The sequence below is a fragment of the Crassostrea angulata genome, chromosome 6, assembly GCF_025612915.1.
Source record: "Crassostrea angulata isolate pt1a10 chromosome 6, ASM2561291v2, whole genome shotgun sequence".
NCBI classification, from domain to species: domain Eukaryota; kingdom Metazoa; phylum Mollusca; class Bivalvia; order Ostreida; family Ostreidae; genus Magallana; species Magallana angulata.
Genome location: NC_069116.1, coordinates 47,485,373 through 47,508,898, shown reverse-complemented (window position 1 = coordinate 47,508,898; position 23,526 = coordinate 47,485,373). Strand labels below are relative to the sequence as shown.

General features: G+C 33.6%; 2 protein-coding genes across 5 annotated transcripts in view; one reads left to right on the top strand and one right to left on the bottom strand.

Annotated features, from left to right (window-relative positions):
- Positions 1 to 935: 935 nt before the first annotated feature.
- On the bottom strand, positions 936 to 22,794 carry LOC128190287 (peroxisome biogenesis factor 2-like). Its single transcript, XM_052862292.1, has 8 exons — positions 22,716 to 22,794; positions 19,812 to 19,889; positions 19,384 to 19,446; positions 5,790 to 5,987; positions 5,133 to 5,285; positions 4,711 to 4,758; positions 2,543 to 2,737; positions 936 to 1,105 (listed from the first exon to the last, which is right to left on the bottom strand). Exons 1-8 carry the CDS (start codon positions 22,758 to 22,760, stop codon positions 1,007 to 1,009), a joined length of 879 nt encoding a protein of 292 aa, XP_052718252.1. The 5' UTR covers positions 22,761 to 22,794; the 3' UTR covers positions 936 to 1,006.
- Positions 13,793 to 23,526, top strand: part of LOC128190285 (rootletin-like) — a 54,564-nt gene continuing 44,830 nt past the window's right edge. For 2 of the 4 annotated variants that reach the window (XM_052862285.1, XM_052862283.1), the window contains exon 1: positions 13,794 to 14,709. In XM_052862285.1, coding sequence (XP_052718245.1) covers positions 13,960 to 14,709 — 750 coding nt within the window. In that variant the 5' untranslated portion in view covers positions 13,794 to 13,959. Of the gene's footprint in view, positions 14,710 to 23,526 lie in introns of all 4 variants that reach the window. The other 2 variants (XM_052862282.1, XM_052862284.1) reach the window with 2 other exon arrangements.

Here is a 23,526-nt window from a genome sequence, read left to right as displayed (position 1 = left end):
ACACACAGTATTCTGGAGCAGAAACGTGCTCTCTTTGGTAATGATAACCTCGATATGCTTTCAACTCATGCAGTGAACTGAAGGCCGGGGCAAACCGTGCATTATTTTATTAAACATATAGCAGTGGCGTCGGAAGCAAATTGAAAGTGGGGGGGGGGGGGGCCTAGACTAATCCAAAATCTTGACAAGCCAAAAAAAAAAAAAAAAACTAATTACCAAAATCATCGAAATCCTAATCTTTGGAGGGGGTGGAATCTATTGATCGAAAAAAATCTTACCTACCAAAAATTTTCCTCAATCATTACTTTCTTAATCCCGGGGGGAGGGTGGGGGCTAGTGTACCTACTTCTTAGTATTTCAATCATTTTAAGGTTAAGTGAGGAACTATAATTTTTGATGCGAGAAAAAGTGGGAGGACTGAATCCTCCATGATGGTATGTGCCTAATGGTTAAGTCTAACTTTAATTTGCAAAAAAAATTGGGGGGGGGGGGGGGGGGGGGGGGCTAAGGCCCCTCTAGCCCCCCCCCCCCATACCTATGTATAGATAGGAATGCAAAATGATATAATGCTAGTGTCATAATCAACATCAAAAATCATTAACTATGGTTTTTATATAATATGATAAAGGTGGTCTCATAAGGGTGATACTTCATAAAGGTGATGCATCGTCTCGGTGAGCTTTGTAATCTGTGATTACCCATGCTTTACTAGTATTATGAATTATGACACTTGTAACTTTTCACTTAAATGCAATTACTTAAGGTCAGAAAACATAAAAATTCTTCACTTCATACACTTTTTTTTATTTTATATCTCCAATGCTCCCTCTCAAGTTTGAACATAAGTGAACAGCTTTTTTCAAATTTTCAAAATTTTATTTTTCAGCAAAAACAAACTCTCTTTCTCGTTTTTCTTTTCTCTCTCTCTCTCTCTCTCTCTCTCTCTCTCTCTCTTTTGAAAGACGTAAGGCTTATATGTTGAATGTTGGTGATAATGCAAAAGAGGCTATGAAATAACAGTTCTGTATGGGCGGATACTGTCAACACTTGGAATACTTGTCCGACATCTGGGACATGAGAAACCAGGATCAGCTTTGTAGTTACTCTGAAAAACATAAAAAAAATCTTTTGATAAGTAAATTGAATATACTATCTTAATATTATTCTTAATATACACCTACTGAACACCATTTTAATTTAAAGTATTTTGAAAACTGAATGATTGGTATCTTATTATCAACAAAAAAAGAGAGAGAATATATTATAAAAAAATATTTTTTCAGATAAGAAATCTATGAGCCACATTGCTCAACTGGGTTCATAGTGGCTCTAAAGATAATGTTATATTGGGATTTAAGATAAATGATTCCTGGCACTGAATGTGTGTCTAAAGAGGCAAAAAATTAGAAGAGTCATTGAATCAGACGAGACTCAGTTCCCAAGTTACAATGTATTGTCACTAGCTCTTACTGGTCTCATGCTGTAGGTTCTGAGTACCTAATACATCTGTTGCATGACAAAGAAACTTCACTGCTAAAAGCAGTAGTGTCCATGTCCCATTATAACAATAACTATGCATGATAATTAAAGAACTCTTACTGCTTAAGGAAATTTTAGGTACCTAGGTCTCAAATAACAGTAACTGTTTCATGATGAAAAAACCTTTCTTCTCCTGAGCTAAGTTACAAAGGAGCCATGATACAGTAGTTGATGCATGACGAAGAGCACTCTTTACTTTAAGAAACTGATTCAAAGGTCCCAGGTTTCATAATACAGTAACTGTTGTATGTTGAAGATCCCTTATTACTCTAAGGTAAGGTACCATGGTTTAATGTTCCAGTAACTGTTGCATGACAAAGGACCTTAACATATCTTAGCTTGTAAGTGCAAGGCATGTATGGGTTAAACTCCAAGAACTGTGACCATGTCTCCATTTGAATGAAAAGTTCTCAAGCAGGATTGTTTAATAATTAACATTTAAAAATCATTCATAATCATTAATTCAAAAATATATCTATCATCCATATATTTGTTAGCTTTTTATTAATATCCATCCAGTAAATTAACTTCACTTTTGATTTTGGGTATTTCATTTACACTCTCTTTTGAAGTACAGAGCTAAACATAAAATAGTTCTTTGGTGACATTTTATCATGTTTTAAATAGATTATGTAATCTGTTATCAGGTAAGATAGCCAAGCTGTGCATAAAGCAAATATAAGATAACCACTATGTCAAAACAAATGGTTTGAAGCACAACTTAAAGCCATTCAAAGGTCTTGGCTATCTGATGTCAGATGATTAAACATAAAAAAAAAATGAGAACATTACTGTGGAATCATCAGAATTCAAAGGGGCCAATTTTTATATTAGACAAAATTTTATGCCTAATAAATATAAATCAAATTAATTATCCAGTGAGGATGAAAATTGGTTAGAGAAAGTTTTCCATGAAATCCATGGCAATAGAGTCATCATGAATATTCATGATTCCAAAGTATCTAAAATACTGCCAGGTACTTTACTGGACATCAGTAGTTACCTGTATACAGTAGTAACAAAATAAATGGGGGCAGCCAATCTCCTGGGGATTGGTTGGGACATCCTCACACACTGCACACTCCATCACCCTCAGGCCGTCGAGAGCAGGGTCCTCATGGTGATTTAAAATGTGTCGCCTCACAAAGTTTTTCACTCGTTGAAAATTCACCAGTGGGAGGGTGAAAAACAGGAATTCCTGAAAAATTAATACATTTTAAAAAAAAAAAAGATTTTCTATTCTATGATAATTGTTAACATTATCAAGTATTATATGCATGGACCTCTAGTTCGAAGAAGTTAGTAACTAAATATAAAACGTTTACTGATGGGGGAACAGATAAATGGATAGCAGCCAGACCAGAAATGTTCAATTTAGCTAATACGAGGGTCAATCAAAAAATACGAAGACAATGTGGCTGTCTATCATATTTTTTTCATGAAAGTCATACTTAACAGATTAATCTGTGCATCAACACTTATGTCATTGATATGCGAAGTTTAAGTCCATTTGATGAAACGGTATTTTTGTTACCCCTTTTTAAAAACAACATGTTTTGTCACCACGGCGCACTGTTACGTTCAAAACATGACGTCAAGATTAAACACGCACAGTTTATTGATATACCCCATCTTTATATCATGCTTAGTCTCTTGAGCCTTTCTCCTTACAATTTAAAATGGCACTGAACCACTTAACATCTCATTTTCACACATTTGTTCGAGAATCATAAGTTAGTTCTTCAAAGTTTTCATTTTCTAACCGTGTATCTATTAGTTTACAGTAAGGATAACCTAAACGTCGGTTGACGTTACTTATTTTTTGACAAAATATTTACAGATATTCTACTCTCTCTTGGACTGTTTTATATTCAAAATACAATTACCACCACCCCCAAAAAATTTATTACAGTTAAACACAAACTTGCAAATAATTGTTGACTTATTTTTGCACCATTGAGCATTTTCACAACTTGTATCGGCTTTTTCCTGGGTTAAATCTATTTGGTTTGTACTTCTCGTTGCGCCGTGACGTCCGGTGACGTCGATGTTTTTAGTCAATTCTAAAGAGGACTACCTGTCTTTAGTTACAAATATCTGTTCGAAAAAACAATATAACCCGTCATTATTTGGAACATGGAATTCCATGTCTATACTTAATGTGAGGTTTCAATGTTATTTGGTTTTAAGCCCAATTTATAGAGATATTACTTTCAACATTATATGGTTTATTGTTGACATAACACAAATGTTGACCGTGCGCCGTGACCTCATTTTTGCAGGATTTGATTCTAAATAATTATTAGAAATAAAGGAATTAATTAACTTTTTTTCTTGCAAATTGTTTGAAACTATTGCTAAATTATGTCTTCAAAATTTAGTAATGATATGACGTTAAGTAACATAGCTATGACAAAAGTCTTCGTATTTTTTTATTGACCCTCGTACATGTAGCTCAGGTGAGCTAAATACAATGGGACATCAAATTCAGTTGTGTATATAAAAGAAACAAAGTCTCAAAGAGGAGAAATGAGTCACTTGAGTACAAGGCTTTTGACTCATCTATTCTCCTCTTTACATACTGTTTGTTAAAGAAAATGCTGCACTTAGCACTTAATGAAGTGGCTCACTCCACCCTCCAACGGACATGCATATATATACACATGTGTTGTAAGCAATATGTCACACCGAAATTCAGGGGAAACAAACAGACATACCACCTATCTATCCATACATAAAAGGTTTTAAGGTGGAATAACACACCTTGTAAAAGTCACTCAAATTAACTGTACATTATTTGATTATGAAAGATATAATGATAAATAAACTATACATATGTCAAGTAAGCAAAAATTTGCAAATTGGGGATAAAAATTTATATCTAAAAAAATCAATTCAGTAAGTAACAACAAAAGCCCCAGCGGGATTTGAACTCGGTATGTACGGATCACAAGCCCAACACTTTATCCACTCAGTTATGAGGTAAGTATATGTTGCCGTCAATAAAATCCTTTTAATAAAACAAAATGCCGTTTCGATCAGAGGTCAGCCATTTTATGACTATGTGTTATTCCACCTTAACTGTTTCTAATTTTACAAAATTGCACTAAAATTGTTGGTACAAAAAAAAATCAGCATAGATGACAAGTATGGTAGCAATTTCAAACTTACTGAGAATCCGTGCCAAAGTAGTTCCCTTGTCATGTATTCAAAACTGACCTAAAAAACATATACATATAATATTTCATTTTACAATGCAGCCTATTTGATTAAATAGTAAATGAACAAACATTTACAACAACTAAGATTTTATGAAAAACTACAGTTGAGAAAAAGTTTCTACAGTATCAAAATCACAAGAAGTTAATAATAAATCCATAGATATGCAGGGGGGTCTATTTCTATTTTCTTTACTGTTACATGCTGAGGGTTAATTGGAGAATATGGCTCTTCTCTAGATTAAATCATCATCTAGGTATTTATTAATGAAATTCTAGTATTAAATACCAGTAATAATTTTAGACTTCAAACCATTTCACTTTGTAATTTGGATACAGTTATAATGATAAACTTGCTGGAGCAGGTTTACCCACCTGTCTGATTCCTTGCCGGGAGGGAAACATGGCCTGTATCCCCAGCAGTCTCTCTGTGATAGTCTGGTACACGCCCCTCTGAAGGAAGACAAGGAAGTTCCACACTGCCGCCAACTTCAGCGAGATATCAAGCCATCTCAACACTTTACGGATCTATAAAAATATCTATAAATTAGATACTAAGTTTTGAAATTCAAATAAAAAGATATTAGCTAAAACAATAATCTGCTGATTTTAATTTTAAATATTATAATTCTTCTGATTTCTATTATACATAATACTGTTAAATCATTAGATTTAGTGGTGGCTAATTTTTTATGGAATTTGTGGGTACCTCTCATCCACAAATTAATGAATAAGGGTTTAATAATATCACATTTCCTTATGCTGCTACATGTATAAGAAAACACACAGAATTACATTCCTACATACCAGGTCCTGTAAAATTTAAGAAATCCATGAAAATTGGCCCCCGCAAATTTTAATGTTTCCACAGTATTCATTTCTAATCATCAATATTTACTTTAAACCTAAAGTAAATCAATGTAAAATGATATCAAATACATTTTACCCGGTATATCATTATTTTTCCCTAAATATAAGGAAATTGAAATAAAACTCTGACTGGGTGCCTTTTCTCTGCTAAAATATTTATACCTTGGCCTGATATTTTGATACTCCAACAAAACTGGCCAGGGTTTCTGCCCGCTCCCTCAGCCAAGGACAAACGATAAGAATCAGACCATACAGAATCTTCTGCCGTCTGCTCATCCATGACGACTGTCCTTCAGAGCCACTGTATTTCAAGTTTAAAATCTGCTGCCCAATAGTGCTGTCATGAGCATTTATGGTAAACTGAAAAAGTGATGAAATGGTTAGAGTTATCTATCTTAACCTTTCTGGTACCTGCATATTTCCATGTCTGTTAGAGATTAAAGTTTGTTTTTTTTTTTACTAAACTTCATATAATCATGTAATTTTCAAGAAAATGATATGTTTAAGGTTCAGAGGTAATCATCATTAAAGTAATAGAAAACGTAAAATTCTATTGAAAATTTAATTTTAAAGGTTCTAGTGCAAAGTTATAACCGTTTCAGTATAAAAATTAAAGAATCTAAAAAAGTAACCTGTGTAATTGGTTTAGAGGTCTTATGAATGATAAAGCACCAAAGAGCAGAATTTCCTCATCATCAAATTACAGGGTTGTATTTCAAATAGTAATATATTTGTTCCATCTACACTTCTTAACTTTCGTGATACCTATATGGCAAAACTTTAACCCAAATTATAATAATGTATCACTTGTTTGATTTGGTTTGAGTCAATTTTGGAGTTTAAACTGCTCTCTTTATATTCAGTCAATCTTCAAGCTCAATCTTGCTTCCATCTACAGAACACCCATTCAGAAAAAACACTATTATTCTGAATCCCTGACTCAATGAGAACAAACCCTCACACATTCAACTATTTAATTACTTACTTCTAATGTATAGGCCATTGTCATATTGTTTAGCATTTTAAAAAAAATTGAATTAAACCAACAAGAAAATCTCAGTTTAAAAAGTTTAATTGATATTAAACTATGGAGAACAACATCTCTGAAAGAATTTCTGTTGGAAGTAGGCAAACTTCCATCACCAGGACAAGTCAATACAGCAAGCATTTGGCCATTGAAACTCAAAGCCAGTCCTCTGAATCTTCAAGAACCAGTGGCTATGGAAGTTTTACCAATGGAAGTGTGCCCAATGGGCATCAGATATCAGTAGCAAGCCAATCGCAATATTTGTTAGATGGTCAAGACACAGATTTGATACAGAGCAAGGGATTGGTCACATCACATGTGAGTAGACTTTCTTTTCCCCACTTTAATTTGTTTTAATTCTGCCAACAACCATCCATTACCCAAATCTCTTTTTTATGGAGCATACATCTTGAAGATCAGCCAAAACAGTTCAATATGTACCTTTATGAAAATTCCATATATGCTACAAATGGCTTATAATCAAAACATCCTCAAACACAATTAAGATATTGCGTCTCCTAAGATAAGAGTTTAACAGCTTAACCCACGTACGGGTATATACAACACACTTTTGGCTAATTTCAAATTCAATGACCTTGATCTTTACCCATGGCATGTGTTTAGGGTTGATTCCCTGATGGTGTGCATGTTTCTTTTTAGAAACCTGATTGTGTTTTATACAGCATGTACAGTTACAAGGCAAACAAAAAACACCATTTTTTCTGCATATGAAAAACTGCCCTTCAAATGCATAATTTAGCTCACTCTAGTTCATTAAGTGATACCATGTATTCAATTCTTTACTGAACATCTCAGCCAACCATGGCCAAAAAGGAGAGTATATACATATTGGCTGTGGTTTAATTATGACAACTGAGGAAACACTTTGACCACTAGTTTTTTATGTTGGAGCCAAAGAACAGACACTTTTTTGCAGCATCTAAAACACTTATTTTTGCTTATCTTTGTAAACTAAAAATCCTTCCATCAAACCTTATAAGGACTTTAGCAATATCTCTGTAAAACAAATAAGAGACCACCCTTTGTTAAAATGCCAGCTAAGACAAAAGGGTTATCTGAATCAATTCTTATATATCTACTTTTGTACAGTTTACAATCTAGAAGTAATCAACAAATACAAATCACAATATAACATCAAATTTCAACACCTAACTAAAAACTCCTCCATTAAAGATTAAATTTTAAAGTCCACCGTAAAACAATGTCTCACAAATAAATCTTTATCTAACTTTATTTATGTACTGGTCTTTATTTGTCAACCCGATAAACATTCTTAGAACCAAAATCAGATAAAACTGTGATACACAAATATTCAAAGGGAGACAATTCCCTTAATATGAAAGAAGGTACAACAAACTTTAAAATAACACTTTTGGTTTTTCATGGCTATTACAACCAATCTGTGTATACAGTTGTGTTATACTCTTGTGTAGATTCCATGAATCAGTCTATCTTCGACTTGATTTGAGGATGAAAATACTTCTGTATCTATAAGTACACAAAATTATTTAGAAATGAATTCAGTCATCCCCCCGAGTTACAAATATTATAGGACAGGTATGTTACATGGTAAATATTTCTTTCTATAACTTTAACAAAGCCCAGCAGGTCATTGAATCTTGAATTATTGATGGTTACACCACCATTGTAATGGCTAATATGCCAGCTAGTACATTAGGTAAGAAGGGTTCAAAGTACCCTGTTCAGTTTATGTCACAATAATTATACACTATTTACAACTTACTGATAAGCTGTACTTATTGCTTGTGAATAATTAAAGACCTTGGATAAGGAAACTGCATGCAGAGACACTTAATGGCTGGATTTCCATTACAATCAAAAGATTTGAAAATTTAAAAAAAGAAAGTATTCTTCATTGTAGTTAATATAATCTCCCAAGGAGTGCATTGTCAAACATTTCCACATACATTGTGTACGACAAAGGCATTAAGGATGCACCACTCTTTATCTACATATAATCAAGTAACAACAGCCATGCAGTATCATAGCAAGAATCATACAATGGTCAACTTACAGAAATTTTCATTACTGTATGTTCATGTTGGCTAACCAAATTACCTTTTAAAAGGGCTCAAGGATACGTATCTTTGTGATTTACATGCAAGCTAGGGCAAACTAACCTTAAATCAATTATCAAATGCATACACAAGTGTCTTTTTGAAGTCCTATTTGCTTTGATCCATTTAAAAAAAAAATGAAGCTTTGCCAACGTACTATGTGCAAACATGCAATACCTGGATTCCTTGAAACTGAGCCTAAAGACTAAGCAGGTATGAAAGAAAGACGTACCATCAGATGTATTGATTGAAGACTTTATGTCTGACTCGCGTGACCTGCTCATAACACAGCATATTTAATTTTGAGACCCTTCATAAGACATCGACTTCATTGAGGCATCGACTTCATTAAAGCCACTACAACAATTTAGGTCAGAAGAGCAGTATCTTATATTTTATTTATTGAGAACAACTACTCGTAAAAAATTCATTGGAAACAGCTCTTTTATGCCCATTTAAAGATTTGAAGTCATCAATTTTGGCGTTGTTGGGAAATTTTCGATTATCTGAGAGTCGGAGATGCTGCCTGAACGTGCAAGGCATCTAGAGTCAAACAGTAAGAGTTAGTGTACTACAATTCATTCTGAAAAAAAAAGAGAAGATATATGGCCTAGCTGGCAATTTAATTGTTTCAATACAGTGTAGTACCATTGAAGCCAATCTTGCAATCTAAAGATATAGACATAAAGTACATTCAATCTTACAGGATATTGATCAATGTACCCCTCTGTGTGCGAGACATTGAGATAAAGTCTTAGACACCTCCGATAAGGATCATCTACAGAGCTGCCATTATTCCAATAAATCTGCCTTAAATACCTCTCAACTCCAAAGAGTTTCATGTCTGCAATATTTACCTTATTCGGTGCAAATTGTCTTAAAGAAAGATAAGTCTTTACCAAAATCCAAGTTACAAGACAAACAATTGTCACTCATATGTGATTTAATTAGGAAACTGCTTGTGTTTGTACTTGGAGTTTGCAAAAAAATTATGTTGATTCAAGATTTGAATTTTTGTTTTGATTTTTAGCTCACCTGAGCTGAAAGCTCAAGTGAGCTATTCTGATCACTTTTTGTCCGTCGTCCGTCTGTCCGTCCGTCCGTCCGTCTGTCCGTCCGTCTGTCTGTCCGTCTGTAAACTTTTTACATTTTGAACTTCTTCTCTAAAACCGCTTATCCAATTTCAACCAAATTTGGCACAAAGCATCCTTATGGGAGGGCGAATATAAATTGCAGAAATAAAAGTCCGATCTGTATTCAAAGCGGAGAAAACCTTGAAACTGTAGAAAAGGGGGGTGCATTTTAAAAAATCTTCTTCTCAAGAACTACTGATTCCAATTCAACGTAGTTTAGCATAAATTATCCTTATGGGAAGGAAAATATAAATTGCAAAAATTAAGGTCTAATTCTGTTTCAAATCTGAGTTATTACGAAAATAATAATAAAGGAAAGGCGTGTTTCAATCAGTTTAATAGCTTCGGATTCGGCATCCGGTAAAATGGGTAGACAAGACTTGGCCTGGGCAAAACAAAAGATTGGCAGTTATTAATCTGCCAATCTCATTAAAATTTCAGGATATTTGATGGACCAATATATTTGTATTTGCTGTAAATATTGCTGCAAAATAATGCGTATTTGGAATTGACGATTGCCGATCTGCCCCGGCTTTTATTTTGCCACGGCCCGGGTTTGCGTACCCATTTTACCAAGACTCGTATTCCATACATCTAAAACGAGGTTCTTTGTTTAAAGCAGCCATGACATTATACGAAAAAGGGTCGATTTGACTATGATGAATTTGCTTGTTGTGCAACAGTTCGCGAATGAAGGGAAATTTTTGAACATGCAAAATATATTGGTGCCGATTTTGTGAAGTAAATTGAGGCTAAATATTTCAATGCGTTGACAGTTTTCACACATGACGTTGGTGTTCTGATTTTCGTTTCGTTTTCATTATTTATGCTTTGTAACCTGGGAACTATCGTCTGTATTTCGTGATTTTTACGTATCAAATCAAACAGAGACTTCGGTAAATCAAACAGTTAACTGTTTACCTGCGCAAATTAAGCAAAATCTGATGTATCAAAAAAGTACTGAAATACAATTCATTATTCTATCGGTAATTCGGCATTATATTTTGCGTAATGGTAGATTAATGCAATAGGTTTTGTTGAGATGCTCGGCATTTTCTCGAGTTTATTCACTTTAAATAGAGTTTGATATCGCTGTCGGAAATATGTAGGTATATACATGTACATGTATATATATGATTCATTTCGAAAAAATAAATTGTGTTCTTTATTTGTTATAGTGCATGTTTTTTGTGTTTTAATTGTTTACAATTTCTATTTACTAACCATATGTGAGTGTTAAGCTTCGAATTATAAGCAAGATACAGAGATTTGCTCACAATTCTATGTTTGTACACAGATCTTAAAAACGAAAGATTAAAAAAGTAAAAAAATTGTCAATATTTATAAAGAAAATTTCCAAAGTCTCTTCTTCCAGAAACCAACTTTAACAACTTATTGTATTGTAAACTTAACCTTTTTTAGCTCACCTGAGCCAAAGTCTTCTTCTCAAAAACTATTAGGCCAGGAAAGCTCAAATTTGAGTGGAAGCATCCTCAGATAGTGTAGATTCAAGTTTGTTCAAATCATGGTCCCCGGGGGTAGGGCGGGGTCACAATGGGGGATGAATTTTTATAGATAGAGAAAATCTTTAAAAGTCTTCTTCTCAAAACTCTTAGGCCAGGAAAGCCCAAATTTGAGTGGAAGCATCCCCAGATCATATAGATTCAAGTTTTTTTTAAATAATAGTCCAGGGGTAGGGTGAGGCCACAATGGGGGATGAATTTTTACTTAGGAATATATAGAGAAAATCTTTAAAAATCTTCTTTTTAAAGAATTTTTGGCCAGAAAGGGTTTCAACTTGTGTAGAGGCATCCTCGGGTAGTGTAAATTCAAGTTTGCAAAATCACAGTCCCTAGTGGTAGGGCGGGACCGTGATGGCGGTTTGAATTTTTACATAGGAATATAAAGAGAACATCTTTAAAACTATTCTGGGAAAGTGTTCGGTACAAAAGTCAGTACTTAGTGTGAAAGCAAAGGTTATGCAGATTTAAGTCTGATGAAACCATGATTCCCTGGAGAAAAATGGGGCCATGAAATGGGGGGGGGGGTATATAGGAATAGAGAAAAATCTTCTTACAGGTACAACAACAAAAGGGGCTTGGTATTTATTTACCAAAAAATAAGAGGTTGATAAAAATTGGCAGATTTTCAATTTTTTTTTAGCAGGATCTACTGTACTCAGTTGTCAAGATATTTTGATACTGTAATGCTAATTTGATCAGAATTTAGGCAATTGTTGCTCAGGTGAGCGATGTGGCCCCTGGGCCTCTTGTTTTAAACTACACCCATAACCCTCAATTTTTAACCCTTTGATACAAAAGGTTTGAGTTTTGCATTGATTTATTAACATCTTTTCCCTTATCATTGAATGGTTAGGATCATGCATTATGCAGTTGGGATTTTGGCCTTACTTTTCTTAACCGAACTGTAAAATCTATGGTTCCAATTGTTACAATAAGAACAAAATATAATCTACATGACTGAAATAAGACCACTGTAAACTAGAGTAAAGTTAATTTTTAAATATCTGAATCATTTCACCTGAAGCAGGTGACAAAAGAGTTGGATTGATTAAAAATCATATATGAAGAACACAGCACGGCAGATCAATGGGCTATTGGCACTCTTCTTTGTCTATAAACATAAGTCATCTTCAGTCTTAACCAGCGTCATTTAATTGCACTGTGGAGAGTAACAAATTAAAGCTCATTGCAAACATTGCTGCATGCAGGTAATAATAATTACATTGCATGTTTTAAAATACATGTAAATGGTGTCACACAAAGCGCATGTCAATATTGCATTTAATTTTGTACAGTTATACTTATCTACTATACACAATCTGTGATCATATATTCCTGACCATCTGGGAAAGTTAAGGGCCACTGGTCAATTCTTTCTGCTTAAATAGGTACACCTTCATGACTTAAATTAAAAGGCTTAATGCTGAAAAGCCAACATGTGATTTGTGAATTAATAACCCTGTATTATTCAGTGGTTTGGTTATAGGCACTTGATGGTCTTGTGTTAAAGTATAATGCTTAATTAATTGAATCAGACCTGTTTGCATGTCGTTGCCTGAATTTTTGGATCTTAAATAATGAAAATGTTATGTGCTAGCTTACTTTGCCTTATTATTGGCAGTGCCCATAAAGCTTCTTAGGGGTAGCCAACAATAGCATAATTATTAAATGATTTACATTTAAACAAACAATAGTGATATTATAGTCCCACCATATTCAATCTAGGAACAAACAAAAGTGCAATGAGAACCTACCCTCAGCTTCTCAGTGTAGGCATTTCTATATGATATAGGTTTCATGTTATTCTACTCAAAAGTAAGATTTTGTAAAATACGGCAATGATATATACATGTGTATGTATATCGATTCAACTGGTTTTTATTGATCTTGACATTATTTTTTAAAGTCAGACAGTTATTCCACTATCATGTATTACCTGTGTTTAAAGGTCCATGCTGTACTGTAAAAGAAATCCAAAAGTTTAAAAAAAAAATAAAACAAAACTAATTTGAGCATAAAATTTTCATTTCAATTTCAATAATTCGCCCAAACAAAGCAAATACATAAAGAATATGACAATAGAGCTCAGAGCTGTAGTTCAATTCGTTTGATTTCATTTCATGAAAGTCCTCAAGACCATCAAATAAAACAAAATGAAAGTAGCTTTACAACATCTACATTTACAACATCTTTCTGAACCTCTCCTGATTTTCCTTACTTTCAACTGATAAGAACAGAGAACAGGATCAATGAATGGTTACCTGCAACTATAGTACACTGAAGGAATTGATTACTCTACCTTATTGGGAAAATATCATTGAGATTTGGCACACGGCCATTTATATTCAGGAAACATGTGGTAGTTAAAGTGACATAACCTTACAAGACTTCTGGTGTATAACAATTGCACCCTTCCAGACAGATTTACAGGAACAATTCCATTGTGCAACATTTATGTTGGGACATTTTTCTAAGAATAAACTCTAGCTGTGGAGAGATTGCTATTTTGATTCTGTGCACCTAAATCTGGAAATTTCTGGAGCTATAAATATGGATGATAGGGAGACCCAACAGGAAAGCCAGGAAGAGATGAATGAAAGTGAGGCCTCAGACAGGGAGGCCTCAGATAAAGAATCGGAGGAAATTCCGGAGAAAATCATCATTGATAGTGGCAACACCAGTGGACGAAGCTCTGCAGCCATAGAAATCAGTGCAGAGGACATGGAAAATGGGAAAGACTTTGACAATGAAAAAGAAGAGGACAGTTCTTCAGTGACAAGACAGAATGAAAGTGCATATAGGTCACCAATAACTAGCCTTCAACCTGAGCCGAATGAATACGAAGATGATTTTGAGAATGATTCGTTGAGTGAAGAGGGTAGTGATACTGGAAGGAGGCAAATGGCAGAAAGTGATGATGATCAAGATGAAGACAATATTGGCAGTGTAAGTGATGGTGAAGATCAGGACTTTACAGGCGTGAATCTCCAGAATGGTCACTTCATCTTGCGGGACACGGAACGAGCTCCTAGCTCCAGCACCGACGAGCTGATGGCTGGATACAGGGAGGGGGGCTCAGTGGTCAGTGACAGGTTCTCCGACTTCAGCACACAGTACAACATCCAGCCCCACCCTACTCAACCAGACTCGAATCCTTCGCCCTCAAGAGGATCCAAGTTTGACCGTCTGAGATCTGCCTACACCCGTCCAATGAAGCAACGGCCTCCAGCTCACTTGCCCCCACAGGTTGAAAGGTCAAGGCCATCCTATGGTTATTACATGGATTCTGATGAATTAGAGGTAAGGAAAGGATGTCAAGGTAAATGAAGGATAACTAGATAACACCAGGTGTATGCAGTTGTACTGCTAGTTTATTTATTGGGTTTTTATGGCTGTCATGCTTATTTTGTTACCTAATGCATATCGTAAATCAGTGTACACACAAGTTAGCTAAACTAGACCACATACAATATGGCAAGACATGGATTGTAAAAGAATCAGTTGTTAAAGTGGCCTAAGTCATAAATTTAAATTCTAAATGAATACATGTAATGCACACACTCTGTGCAACATTGCTGATTACAGGCATTTACCGGTAAGTATGATTCATTATAATTCAAAAGTGTTTTCAATTTTTTATAAAGGTAGACCAAATTAGAGATATTTGCTTTCAAGATAAGGCATACCTTCGACACTTTGTTAAGCTGAATCTCAAACAGTGCTAATACCAATCACCTACAAACATTAGTAACTCTATAGATGTCACATGCTTGAATATATATGTACTGATATTTACATGTAATATTTTCTTGTGATGTAGATATACATATCTATATCACTAGAATCCCATTTCTCCTTTGCATCATCTTGAATCTCTTTATATGAGAGCCATTTAGACATTTCATAATTTCCATTATGATAACAAACTTTTATGAGCACATATTTTTATTAAAATGAAAATTACACACACACTTTTATGATTCAAGAAAACAATTCAATTCAATTTTATTTTTTTATTTTGGGGGGGAGGGGGGTCCTAAAAAACAATACTGTTGCCCATGTCTGTTTAGCTGAAGTCAAAAGTTTGACCAGAGGTCAGAATATATCCTATATATATATTCTCAAGAATACAGTCAATCTATGTTTTTTGTAATCTAATAATTTTTTATGTTAGATGGAGAGATGCAGGTTGAATGCTGTTTATGACGTAGGGTAGCTGCTATAAAACATATTGTCAATGAATACAGAAACACAAATTTGTAAGATTATTGTATAGATTTTGGTGCAATTAACTCTTAACACGATAACTATCATTACAAAAATTCTCCCTATTAATCAAGTTGAACAGGTTCAAATGGGGTCATGTATGGATGGTTGATAAGGAACTCTTAAAAACCAAATAATGTGGTATCAAATTCAGTGCTCTTTAAAAAACTGAATAGGTATAGATCAGCTATTTACATTTAATTCATTAATTTAAACATGGCAGCATAATATTACTTTGTGTGATTCAGCAAATAAACTCGTCTCTCTTGGTAATTGTCATTATCAAGGAATACACAATTATATGCAAATCAAATGCCAGGCAAACAATAGAATTTGCAATCATGATATTGATTTTATTGATTTTACACACATACGTGAGAATCACTCTTTTAATAATACATGTATTCTTAAATGTGTCAAAATGAACACATTTCCCATTTACATCAATTTGAAAATTGACAACAATTCATTCAGCATAAAGAACACACAAGGGTTTATTAAGTTGGATTCTTTAAAATATATATCGTCCAGTAGTTTTCCTTATCATATTTGGCATTAAAAATATATCAAATTCAATGTCAAATATACCCATACATTTCCTGGCACAATCAATTTCACTAAGTGCAATCAGGAAGAAAAAAAAAAGAACAAGATTCAGCAAATTTCAGTTTCGCTGGAAATCAATCAATAGTTAATTGAAATTCTATTGATTTTCCTGAATGATATGGCCTCACTGGTTGTTACACTCCGCAGTAAACAATAAAATCAGGGACCCCACACTGACTTGCTTTCTGATCAATCATCTTTCGTATTCTTAACATCATTCTTTGGCCATTACCAAAGCATATATGGTACATTTGGCGCAGAAATATTAGTCATATGCTAATTTTCTGTCTTGCATGCATCACATTTTTCAGAAGTATGCTTTATCTAGTAATAAAGTAACATTAAAATCTACAGCCTAAGAACCTTCATTTATTTCCCTACATTTAGTAAAAAATAAGGTTTCTAGTGTATTGGAACTGATCAAATCATTTACTATGGGACTAAATCAGCAGACTTACTGTTTACCAATAAATCTAATCTACAAATGCATAATTTAGAGAGACCATTTGCCTAACACTGATTTTTTCTGGATAAGGTAAATAGTCAATATTTACAACCCATTAACTGAGCAGTTCAATTCATCTGCAATTCAGCACAGAGTTTTTAAAAATGTTTTTCAATTTTTTCTTCATCAAACAAACTAAAAATCAAATTAACTTTAACATTTAATATAACATATTTTAGATGTCACATTTAATTATTCTTGTGGTTTTAGCATTCAAATATCAAATCAAACATACTTTATACTTGCATACATTTACAGGATACAAACAATATATTGTTGAGAGGATTGGAGATCACTTCTGCATTCACATCTACCCAAGAACCTTTTTCACCATTAGCTTAATTATATCACTGAGGGAATTCAAATCTTCCAAAACTTGAATTAATTAGATGCCCATCAACTTCCCTTGAACCACTTATCACTCGGTGAACCAGTGGATTTCTGCCATTGTTGGAATACATTAACAGGAATAGGCCAAAACACAACCCATTCAATATCTTTGAATTAGAGATTTTAAGACTTAAATTCAACAATGATTTGGTGCAATAAACAAACTATATTTTTTAAAAGCTTCATGCTATGTCTTTTTTCATCAATTTTGTGTGCAACAAAGTTTAAGCCATTCTATTATACCAGCTTAAAAGTCTGGATCAGTATGTCAAACTAATATAAATTTATGACGGTAGATGCATGTACCTCTTTCCTCCTTAAGCATCACTGACAGGGTCACTCCTTTAAGAAAAATCAAAGCACGAAAGATATATATAATTATGCAGCAACATCCATAATACTTCGCTAGCCAAGGGTTTATGATCTGCTCCTCTCCTCTACAAGTCTTCAAAGATTTAGTACCAAATTGTAGAGGAGGGGAGCAGTTCGTAAACCCTAGACTGGTGATGGTACATCTCAAAGGACCCATTAAGTACCGGTACATGTTGTTTAGGAGAGGACTGGATCATAAACCCTTTGCTAGCAAAAGTACCGGTACACCTCAGAAGAACTCAGAGTACAGTCCACTGCCACTGATTCCCAAATTGTGATCATATAAGTCAACTGATGCCCAAATGAAACTCTTGTACTGTTGGAGACCTTGCCTTGCTGTCACAACAACTTTATTTCATTTCTATTTTGTGTTTACCAGAATGCATAGCCACAGCACATCCTTTGTGCATGCTCAAGATATGATCTGTTAGAGTACTTGGTTTTGGGCAACCTATCTACATCAAATGTAGACAGCACTGCTGGTTGTTCAGGTGCTGTACGTATGAGACTCTACCGTGTGCACAATTTGATATTCTGCATTTTTCGTAGATGCTACAATATGACTTTCAGAATACAGCCTTTATGTTACAGGGGTTTTATTTAATAATTTTACAAAATTTTCAGGCTCTTCTCTGACGAAGGACTTTTTTCTTGATGTATTTCTTTGTAAAATATTATGCACCTTAAATGTGTGGCCCCTTTCTGGCCTCCATGGGTCATGGTTTTAAAAATAATTACCGGTACTTATTTTCTCTTTCTTTTACAATGATTTTGAGAGAAATAGCAATCATGGTTTTAAGAGGAAGATTTCAAAGATTTTTCCAATCTATTTGTATAACGAACTTTGACCCCCTTCTTTTGGTGCCCTTATGCAGTACTAGTTTGAACCTAAAAAATATGATGTAGCTGAGGAAAGAGGTTTTTATTACTTTCTTTAGGGTTACCAAAATAGAAGAATCCTATCGTTTTTTTAATTATTCCCATATTATCTTCCCTTAGACTCCCCTTAAAACTTTCAACTACGATGCATTCAATTGAAGAAAATGCAGCTGCAAATGTGAAAAGTTATGTGTTGGAGAGTAACAACAGATTATTGCCTTTATTTTTATTCCATTTAGTTGCAACTCAGCCTACTACTGTTTGTATGAATTTGTTCCTTCTAAAACCTTGCAATATTTTCAAAATAAAGTTAAATACTTCACTTCCTTTATTTATCACAAGTAAAAGCATAGATGGAAACAACCTTGAAAGAATAATCTTAACATGACCAGGCTTCGCTCAGGTCACAGTAAGAATTTGTCCCATATACTTGCAATGTAGCAGCTGCGAAGCAGATCTGCTTTGCGTCGATTTTAAATCTGTTAAAAATAATCTGCAGGGGAAAATAACATTTTCATACAAAACAAACCTTTTTAAAGATGCACATGTAGTTAAGTCCACAAAATATCCATTTAATGGGTCATACCAAGGCATTTTGTTAATATACACCTTTGAATTTGCCTGCCATTTTGTGATTTCGTTACAAAAACATTTACTGTGGTAAAATGGGATTATAAAAAAGCAACATTGTAGGTATTTGAGACCAATCATATGAAAATTTAGGCAAGATAAAGTGCGGTATATTTTTTTAAATTTGCTACGAAGCGAGTATATGGGATGAATTCTATTGTTAAACCGGATCCATAGGACATCTGCCATTTTAACAATAGAACATTCTATCTAGAAACAACCATAGTTGTTCTGAGTATGTGAAATGGGTTCATTTCTCTTTGGCCTTGAATCTATTCATATCTTCTAATATTTAATGAAATTTTAAAAAATCTCTTTGTACTTACTCTCCATATGAGGGTCTTTATCAGTGCAGATACCTCCGGATCATATGTAACCAAAATGTTACTCTGGAGAGAATTAAATAAAACATCATTAATGCTAATCTTTTTCAGCTGAAAAGCACATTATTTGTTCTCTGACTTTGAAATGGTGCTAAAGGGATACAGTGAAACACATTTATCCCAAAGTGCCAATTTTTGGCTGAGCAATTTTGATTTGTATTTAATCTTCTTTATATCCAAAATATATATTTCAAGATTTGGAGGAACAAAGCTGTCTTGCTAGATAAGTGTGATTTGTTATAAATGATATTGCTGTAAAAATACTGAATTATTAAATCAAAGTAAAAAAAAAAACACTTTTAAACTAAATGACAGTTCTTGCCAATCATCTTATAGCTAAAAACAACTTTTTACAAATACTATTTATTTACCTTGTGGTATTTGAACAATTTGTTTAGCTGTGCCTTCACTATGTGTACAACTTCACTGTCTAGCTCTGAAGCATCTAGCTGTGGAATGAAAGAAAACAAAATATCCACAGCTCCATTGGCCTCAGATTTGTAAGGTACCTGTTCATGTATCTTAGCAGAAATCTTAAACATTTTTTTTACAAACAAAGAGAACAAATTAAAAGTTACAGCTTTGAAAAATATTTTGTAGGATCAATCATTGACAATTTTCTGCCAGACCCACAACCTTAGTGTTTATGTATTCCATGGATACCCCTAACCCTAGTTAAAATAAGCTGTGTCTCAAAACAAGCCCTTACTACAAATAGAATATGACTGTCCCATATAATTGCAGTATACTAAATCAGAGCAGATACACTCCCAAAAAATTTTGAAGAATTCAATAGGAGTTAATTGCACTGAAAACTACTTCCAGGTTAATCATAACAAATCTTTTTTAACTTCTATATATATTCTAGCAGTATAGGGTCTATTCGCCTTACCTACCTGTTTGCCTGAGTCTATGTTTCCCCAGAGTCCGTTCGCTCTTAATATCGTTTGCTCTAATTAGCGTTTGCCCTAAACCTTGTTTGCTCCACCTAAACCTCTTTCATAAACTACATCATTTTATAATAAGATAAAAATCTTTATTTATATTCTTTTTTACTTTTTAAATGATAAATTCTATTTACTAAATACTTTAATATCAAATTGCTTTACTTCTAAAAGCTATTTCTTACATTTTATGATTTTCATTTTCAAATACGTAACTGGTCTAATTTTATATTTCAATGCCGTGAAATATGTATAACTGTCTAGTGTTTTTTTTAATGATTTGCTAAGATGTTTTTATACAATTAAAGAAATTGAGACATTAATAAGTCGGCCCCGTTACAAGGTCAGCAGTGGATAAGCACCTTTTCTATCTTTAAAGAAGTTATATACCAAGGCAAAACACAACCCATTGATCACTAAATGAGATATATCCGTGATGGAACATGAAACTGTATCAAACTACAGTACTGTGAACCATATATAATTATAATTCACAATAAGTCATTGTAATGTTATCAGGTCAGTCAGTTCGTTGTCATTATTATGTAAACATGCTTAAATAATGTTGTTTTATATAATATTATATCTCTTCATAATGGTAAAATGATCAGAATACAAAAAAGATACAACTACATTAATTCTGTATTAAATTAAGGCAAATGGACCTTGGGTGAATGGAATTCAGGGCGAACGGACTAGGACAAACAGCGTCAAGGGTGAATGCGTTTTAAGGCAAACTAACATACATTCTATTCATACCTGTTAACCCTCCCGCATTGCGCGGGAGACTCCCGCAAAACGACCTAAAAATCTAAGATCTCCTGCATCCAATCTATCTCCCGCGCGGGAGACAAATTTCTCCCGCAATCGTATTTGTCTTCCCCATACCCCCCCCCCCCCCCCAATTCTGAATCTTTACATGCAAATTCCAACAACCACTGCGGGTTTTTCTCTTATTTTGAGTTCAAAAAGCTGCTGTGTAGCTTGAATATATCAAAATCCATCCAAGTACTGTCTACCGTGATTATAGTATGACATGTTATAGCCCAGTTTACGTTTTACTTAAAACATCTTGACTGTACTCTGTAACACGAAAGAAAACAATAACAGCCAGTGGTGTCACTTAACAGGTGCACAGGTAAAGCACCCAAGCCACGTGCAGTGAGTCGTGACTAATTCTGTCTGGCCAGCACGGTCGGTAAAAATCAAAGTAGTTTGGAACACTGAGTGTTTATACAAGCTACTAATAAAGTGAAGCTCGAGGAAAAAGTGTAAAAGCATTTCACAAGAGTCTTTAAAGTTTATAGTACCGGTACTATGAATTACAGGGATGCTATATAGACATTACAAGAGAGGTGACCATTTTTAAATGATACTGGAGAAATACATGTTGTTTTGTGAATTAAAAATCTATCCTATATATAAGGCAAAAAATAATTTTAATGAATATTATTTTCTGGTATTTTCTTAACTGGGTTTCACTGAAAATTCAAAATAAGCAAAATAAATTTTCTGTGTTTACCCTAGATTTCAGCATGCAGTGATGGTTCAATACTGAACAATAAGACTTCATATAAAAAGTGGCACTATTGACTTCTTGTATTGTACCGTGCAAACAAAATAATAGTTGTCTGAACATGTAGTCAGCAACACAAGTTGTAATTACGCTGGTAATCATAGAAATAATAAAATTTAGAATGATTGCAAATGCATTAATTACAATGGTAAAATAAGGTATCTAACAGTATTTTTAATATACCGGTATATTTGCATTTCACGTGAAAAACGTCGTTTACGCAAAATCTCCCCCTTAGCCAAGTTGGTAAGGGGGAGATTCTCCCACATAGCAGCTTTGAAAGGTTAACAGGTATGTCTATTCTAACTTAATATCACAGTGTAATTCATTCTGCTATCAAGATATCACATGGAATAGATTCTGTCATTAAACTGATCTGTACTCTGTTGGACAATATCATATTAACTACATAACATTCTATCCACTTATTGATCTTTATTTATTAGTTCAAAAGTGAATCCATACAGTAAAGTCTTCACAATCCTGTATAAAACTGTTAATCAACAAAAATAGCCCCTAAGAATTTTAATGATTTCACAGTATTCACAGAATGACGAACGGTTATAATTTATCAACTTGAGCACAATTTGTCTTTTTCTACACTGTTTAAGAAATTAAGATCATTCAGAAGGGCCTATATTTACTATAAAACTTATCTTTTACTACCAAATCTATTGATAAATTCCTCACAAGATATTTATTTGCATATGTGTAACATGTGATGGGAATGTCAATCCGTTAATTGGTGAACTTACTTGACTAACTCTGAGAGCTGGCGTTTTCTCAAGGGAGTCCGCCATTTTGCAGTGAATGCCGAACTTTATTTGTAAGGGTCGATCTTATTGGATAAAAATATATTTGTTGCATTTTCATTATCTTCATAGCTGCTTTATATAATATAATATAATTTTTTAATGATTATAAAAATAAAAATAAATGTGAAAAGAATTGTTGAATTAATTTTGATTAATTTATGCGAAGGTTGGAATTTTATAAAACTCAGACCTAAACGTATACAAATTTCCGGAAAGAAATGAAGATCATATAAAATAATCAAGATAGCTACATGAGCTTATTATTTAAACGGTTTTTCCATTTTTAATAGGATATATACCTAATATCCTGAAAACTGAAAATTCAAAATTTAATAATATGATATGGTGCATTGAGATACACATGCAAGTTTATTTATTTGAAATTTTTTCATAATTTACTTTTATAGTACGTTTATCATACAATTTTAATTTTTATAAGAATGGGTCATACCACAGTTCAAACGGTTTCACTTACAAATATTTTGGCAAAATTGCAAAGCTTAATATTTAAATGTGTATTCAAAATGCAGGAAAACAAAAGATTACGTCAGTTCAAAAGACGTACAGCATTATTGTAGGAACAATAGAAATATGAAAAATATATAGTCTTGCTAATATTTTGATTATCAGTAATTGCATTTACATTGCATATAATGACCTTATATTCAATTCGCATGCATGGTGACTACTAAACAATGAGAAGTATCTCCTCATCAATATAAACTCAAATATCCCACATATATATAAGAAA

Excerpts from the sequence above, each read along its gene's own strand:
- LOC128190287 (XM_052862292.1), bottom strand. The coding sequence starts at position 22,760 with ATGGCGGACTCCCTTGAGAAAACGCCAGCTCTCAGAGTTAGTCAA. Across the intron at positions 19,890-22,715 it reads CAGCTCTCAGAGTTAGTCAA|CTAGATGCTTCAGAGCTAGA; the intron begins GTAAGTTCACCA and ends TTCATTCCACAG. Across the intron at positions 19,447-19,811 it reads AATTGTTCAAATACCACAAG|AGTAACATTTTGGTTACATA; the intron begins GTAAATAAATAG and ends AATTCTCTCCAG.